This window comes from Crinia signifera, chromosome 4, assembly GCF_055691185.1.
Source record: "Crinia signifera chromosome 4, ASM5569118v1, whole genome shotgun sequence".
NCBI classification, from domain to species: domain Eukaryota; kingdom Metazoa; phylum Chordata; class Amphibia; order Anura; family Myobatrachidae; genus Crinia; species Crinia signifera.
Genome location: NC_139220.1, coordinates 126,306,574 through 126,312,473, shown reverse-complemented (window position 1 = coordinate 126,312,473; position 5,900 = coordinate 126,306,574). Strand labels below are relative to the sequence as shown.

The 5,900-nt window shown below is 42.9% G+C and overlaps 1 protein-coding gene across 1 annotated transcript; it reads right to left on the bottom strand.

Annotated features, from left to right (window-relative positions):
- Positions 1-1,029: 1,029 nt before the first annotated feature.
- On the bottom strand, positions 1,030-4,438 carry BTG1 (BTG anti-proliferation factor 1). Its single transcript, XM_083182385.1, has 2 exons — positions 4,007-4,438; positions 1,030-3,096 (listed from the first exon to the last, which is right to left on the bottom strand). Exons 1-2 carry the CDS (start codon positions 4,149-4,151, stop codon positions 2,735-2,737), a joined length of 507 nt encoding a protein of 168 aa, XP_083038511.1. The 5' UTR covers positions 4,152-4,438; the 3' UTR covers positions 1,030-2,734.
- Between the last annotated feature and the right edge of the window lie 1,462 nt (positions 4,439-5,900).

Here is a 5,900-nt window from a genome sequence, read left to right as displayed (position 1 = left end):
AGAGCAGAACTCCAATGTACAAGATCATCCACCCATGTACTTCCAGGCAGTACTGCATGGATTAACAGCACGCAATGAAACATCTAGATCAAGTTTATGCCAATGATTAAGATGTTAATCTTCTTTTGTCAAGGTCAAACCTTGATACAAGTAGTATTAAACATCTCAAAAGGCATAAACGTGAGCTACAGGTTTCACAGGTAAACCTCTGATGCTGTAGATCTAAATCATTAATTTTGCACCTGAGTGTTTGCCCTGTGATTGTGGCTTTATACTGATCTTCATATAAGAACCACCTCAAGTTTGTTAATGTGCACACAAACATGTTGGGGCAAAAATAGTGTTCAGGATATGTAATAGGCTAGTAGTTTGATGTAATAGTATTACTGCATGGCCCATGCTAATTTATGCATCGTCTATAAATTCAGGTAATAGAGATTTATATTAGGGATCATCTCTCACAGGGGCTCCATAACATAGACATACATACCTTTTAATCAGGAGACCACAGTGCATCTTCCAGGCAAGCTTTATCCACCAGGACATAAATTATGTCTAACCATGATGTTATCCGACTGTGCAAATAGCCCTGCATTTATTGCAAAGTTAATACTTTGCTATGAAAAAGTTTCCAGGATGAATGCATATGGCATTTGCACAGTAGTGTAGGAAAGAAATTCCAGGTAACTGATAGGTCAGCGGGACATATCTGTATTTATATCCTCCCTTCATAGAATGGTTGCATTCTCCCGAGATTATGATCCAGTGTGTTTTCTGCCAATACAACTCTGAACTTATTTCCATATCATAAAGACATTTAAGGGAAACCATGTATATATTTTACGCTAACCCTAATCCACTGCATGATTCCAAAACTGGCAGGTGTATCCAGATAAGTTCCAGAAGTTTACATGAAGGATCCAATTTACCGTAGATTGCTGTGACTTTAACACCCCCACCCCTGATTCTTCCGTTTATGTGAGTTTGCACATTGTTTATTTCAGGATACAGACCAGATTGTTTAAAATGCCAAGATAAGAAACAATTTATTATAGAGAAGAAAAATCTCTCATTTAAAATAGAAATCTGTACATCTTTGTCACAATCAATATACATGAACTGTACAAATTTACAGCAGTTCATAATTTATCAAATAAAAGGACTAACAAAGTTCACAAAATAGATGGTGGTTTGTGGAAAAAGACTTTTACCCAATTAAAGTACAAGAAATTACAAAGCAGAACTTCACTTTCTAAAAATAAGAAGTTTACTCCGTATTAGAAAACTACAAGCTAGGAAATGTACAGATAAGCTGGCTGGTGAGAACGCCATAGTTCAGACAGTGTCTTTATTATGTATTTTCAGAGCCTGCTGCCAAAGCAAAAGAATGTATTTACTTTCAAGTTTACATGTCACAATATGAAGGATTCTCAAGTATATTTGGGCAGACTAGGGATATTCTCCAGGTACTATATACATCTATACCTATTTTCAGTGCAAGTTATGTCTGCCGTATACAATTCCAGTAAGTGTCATATTCCAAACTCCTCACCCTGCTACTGAGCTGCCAGAAATAGTAACAATGAAATTAGTGCAAGTTGTACTCCGAGGTACTGCAGGGAGGAAAATAGTTCTACAAAAACACAAGAGCTTTGGGTTCAAAGATGGAGGCCAAGTACACACTGGTATCAATTTCATGCTAGCAAAAATGAGAAACACGTGACATGCATATTAACTTGTAATGAGGGCAGTAGAAGTCCCCATAGCAGTTGTTCCCAGAATTTGTGTTGTGGATTGGTGGTCTAGGACCAATTCAAATTATTTATGGTCCAAGTAGCAGAAAAAAAATAGTGCTGGTGGATGCCAATAGTAAAATATATGGAAAAACAGAATAAAATAGCTTCCCTCGTCACAAAATGTAACATATGGATGATGTATAAACATCCTTTACTTAATTTCATATTGTTTTTATACATTTGTTTTTAGATAAACTTAAGGCCTAGATGTGCCATAAAAAAGAAATTTTGACACTAAGGCGCTGTGATTTTAGAAATTTTGGGAACCACTGCCTTTGAGCTTTTCCAGTGGTGTATACACCGTAAATGAGAAATACTGTTGGGGGAAGGGCAACGCAAACAGAACACTATTAAAAAAAAAAAACACTGAGTTTGGCATCATTAGATAATTGGTTCTGTTTGAGAGCACTTTACATGCGTTACTGCTTCAAAGTGGATGAAATTAATGGCAGTGAGTACAAGGTCTTAGAGCATATATGTCATCTAGTTGCCTCAGGTTTTGTTGCAAAGGGAACACAACTTGACCTGATCTAATCATAAGGATCATTGATCTCTATAGTAAACATTGTCAGCACACACTGACAATATAGGTGCAAACTGATGGAGGCAGGCCAATGCTGTGGGAAGATAAACATGAAGTACGCTTATTTATCCTAATACAGGTGTAACTACTAACCAAAGGACTGGTGAGATATGCTAAGACTAATTATAAGTCTCTAAAATCTATTATTGCCATTAACATACAGGCTATTAAATTACTAAAAAAGTACTGTCTAAACCATGGCACTTTCACTTCAGTAAAGTCTACTTCTATTTTGTGCCCAATCTTCACAGCTGTGACATTTTAATCTTCACAATCCTTCCCCATAGGAGCCCTCCCAAATTAAAGACAATATTATTCCATCTGTTACAAGATGATCCCAGCCATAGACCATATCTTAGCCAGATACAGTCATCATGTTGTAGTTTTTGGAGGGGCTTGTTCGACCGATGAGAAGTTCATCTTTGCAGCTGATTCTGCTCTCAACAAGAGTGCTGCTAGTTTGGTTACAGACACTTAATGGTACAGACTCATACAAAACACATATAGAGCCATCCTCCCCAATGCGATAAGACACTTCATAAGGATCAATCCACAATGTGAGTTCACTTGGCAGAAGTTTGAACATTTCTTGGCCGCTTAGGCCGATACGGTCGGCTGCTTGCCCAATCAAGGGATCCATTTTGTGGTTAATCCGAATACACCGATAGGCAGAACCTTTGGAAGGTTTTTCTGGAAACCAATGATGTCTGTAATGGTCTACAATGGAAAAGTAACTTATTTATGCACACTTACAATGAAAAAAATTTATGTATAATATAACTGCAAGAAAATGAAGTTTGAACTTAGTATTTGTAAGGTGAGGTAAACGGTTACCAAAGCTGCTGCTTAAATATCTGAAATAGGTTTATGCTAGTTAGGATTATGGTCTAAGAAAACATGTATAGAAAATATATAACTTGGCTATTTTCTTTATCTCAAGCTTGCGGCATACACATTTGAGTTGAGCAATAAAAAAAAAGTATAGTTCAATAACTTTTACCAGTACAGTAGATACAGAACAAATGTTTTATTTTAGAATCCAATAACAAGGTGCACAGATCTATATAGCTAAGCTACTACTGTACATGTTGAAGGGGGGGGGAATAAGGCAAAATGCACCTCCTTATATGTAAATAGTGCTGCTGTGATCTACAACTGTGCTGATCTCTTTATGTGATGCCTTGCATCTTATATAATGGTGAGCAGCCTTACCAGATTCCACAGGACAGAACCTCTTTACACGGTAAAAAGGGCACCCATGCCAGTGAGCAGTAATGTGCTGACTGTATGTTTGGGAACAATGTGCCACCCGGGATGGAGCCCTATAGAACCTGCAGTACAGACACAGGACAGGAGGCTGTGGACATCAGTCACGTACATGGCAGATGGGAGTGTGATAGAAGAACACACCTCACACAGTTACACACAGGGGGAGGGGTATTACACTGTATACAGATATGGGGGAGGGGGGGGGTGCACGGACAGCTCTGAGAATCGCCACTAGCGGCAGGAAGGACGCAGCGCCACCGCTGGGGGCAGCCTCACTGTACAACAAAGACTCGGCCAGCGCCGACCCCGGGCCGCACACAGCGGTCCCGCAGTTACACCCCCAACCCTGGACACTAACCTGCCAGCAGTTCCTGCAGCGACTGGTTGAACGTCTGCAGCTCCCGATCATTCATCAGGCCCTTGGTCCGCAGGAACTTGGAGAGGAAGCCCACGGCGGCGATGATCTCTGGCTTCATGCTGACGCGGGGGTAGTGGGTATGCATGGAGGCTGCGGGTTCGGGTGGACGTCTCCCGCCGGCGGTGTGCGGCTGTTCTGTAGATCCGGTTCCTTATTTTGCGATTTTTTTTCTATTTTATTTTTTACTTTTTTTTCAGTTTGTGCGATTTTATTAGAGACGAGACGAAGCCCGTGACATGTCCGGAGAGACGCGGGGAGGCCGGGGTGAATATAGGCGACGCTCCCTGATTACCATCCCCGCCACTCAAAGTCACACGGGCACTCAGCAGCAACTTCCCGGAGGCACACACACAGTCGCTCCGCCAGCCTACTGCGCACTCTTATAAGGCGGCTGGAAGGAAATGGCGTCAAAGAGGCGGGGTTAGGGCAACGGCCCAATCGGGAGATCGCACCATTCTGACGTCACCGTGTTGCGGGGAGGATGGAGGTGGGGGTGACGTAATCTCTCTACAAACAGCGGAGAGCGCAGGAGCGTCGGAGGGGGAAAGTCCCTCCTGGTAAACATGGGGGCGCGGCGGGAGTGTTGTGACCCTCAGGTAATCCGCGTTACCTATAGGCTGCTGTATGTCCCGCATACGTGTTACTGTATGGACTATGTACATATGGAAGCTCGCGCGCGCGCGCTTGATCGAGCGCTGCGCTCAAGGCGGCGCTGTCACCACAGCACAGTCCGGTTTGGTGACGTCACGACGCGAGCCCCCTACCCCCTCCGGAAGGCATCTTCAGACCATAACAAGGCAGAGTCATGGTACAACAACAAAGACAGCAGCCGTCGCCGCCGGGATTAGTGGGCAGGGGGTCTTCAGCAGACGGGGGTGGGGAATGGGGCTGATCCCCTCATCGGTATCCCCTGAGCACTGGGTGTCTGCACTTTGTCTCCCCTCTATGAGAAAGAGAGGATGCGGGTCTCGGGCGGCAGCAGCAGCACAGTCACCGCCACGTGATCGTGTGATTTAGAAATTACGAATCTAAATGACTAATAAATCTTTATACGTGTTATGTAATGGAGCCGCACGGTTGAGCAGGTTCCAGCAAATGTAAATATTTTTAATAATTGTATGAAGAAAGCATCTTGGGAAACATCTCCAACGTATTGAGTTGCACTGGGGTTTTCAGGATTTTTGTTTTGTTCTGCATATTGATTTATAGAATATAAGGCCTTATTCAGATCTGTTAGCAAGGCTGCAATTTTCACAGCTGGACAAAACCATGTGCACTGAAGGTGAGAGAGATTTAACGTGCAGAGAGATTAACATTTGTTGGAGTTATTTTCTTTCTGTGTAAGGTAAATATTGGCTGCTTTATTCTAGAGGCCCATACACGATAGACGATATTGGTCACAATATTGTTCAGAAAGGGCTTTCTGAACGGTATTGTGAACAAGATCGTTCAATGTGTACGCTGTGAATTGTTAACGTGCACTCTCGTGCGTCATAAACGACCTCCTCCCTCGTTCAAATATGCTGAACAAGGGAGGGGGTCGGCAACAATGGCCATGCTGTAGCATGACTGTTGTTCCCTTGCCGCGGTTGCCCCCCTCGTGTGCGGTATAGGCAAGTGTGGTTGCACTTGCTGATGCCGCCACCAATATCGGCATAGTGTGTAAGGCTCTTTACACTGCAATTTACGTTGCATAAACAGTGGACAATCTATGCTCTGAAAGACGTTGGTGACTAATTTCCCTTGAATTTCCCCAGTGTCCTGCACGAAAGCTGTGCATACACAGTGAACGATATGACAAAAGACGAACAATCTAGGTACAGTCTATAGGATT

Bases quoted from the DNA above. Each gene is read 5' to 3' on its own strand.
- BTG1 (XM_083182385.1), bottom strand. From the start codon at position 4,151: ATGCATACCCACTACCCCCGCGTCAGCATGAAGCCAGAGATCATCGCC. The intron at 3,097-4,006 runs GTTAGTGTCCAG...TTTCCATTGTAG, and splicing joins GCTGCAGGAACTGCTGGCAG to ACCATTACAGACATCATTGG.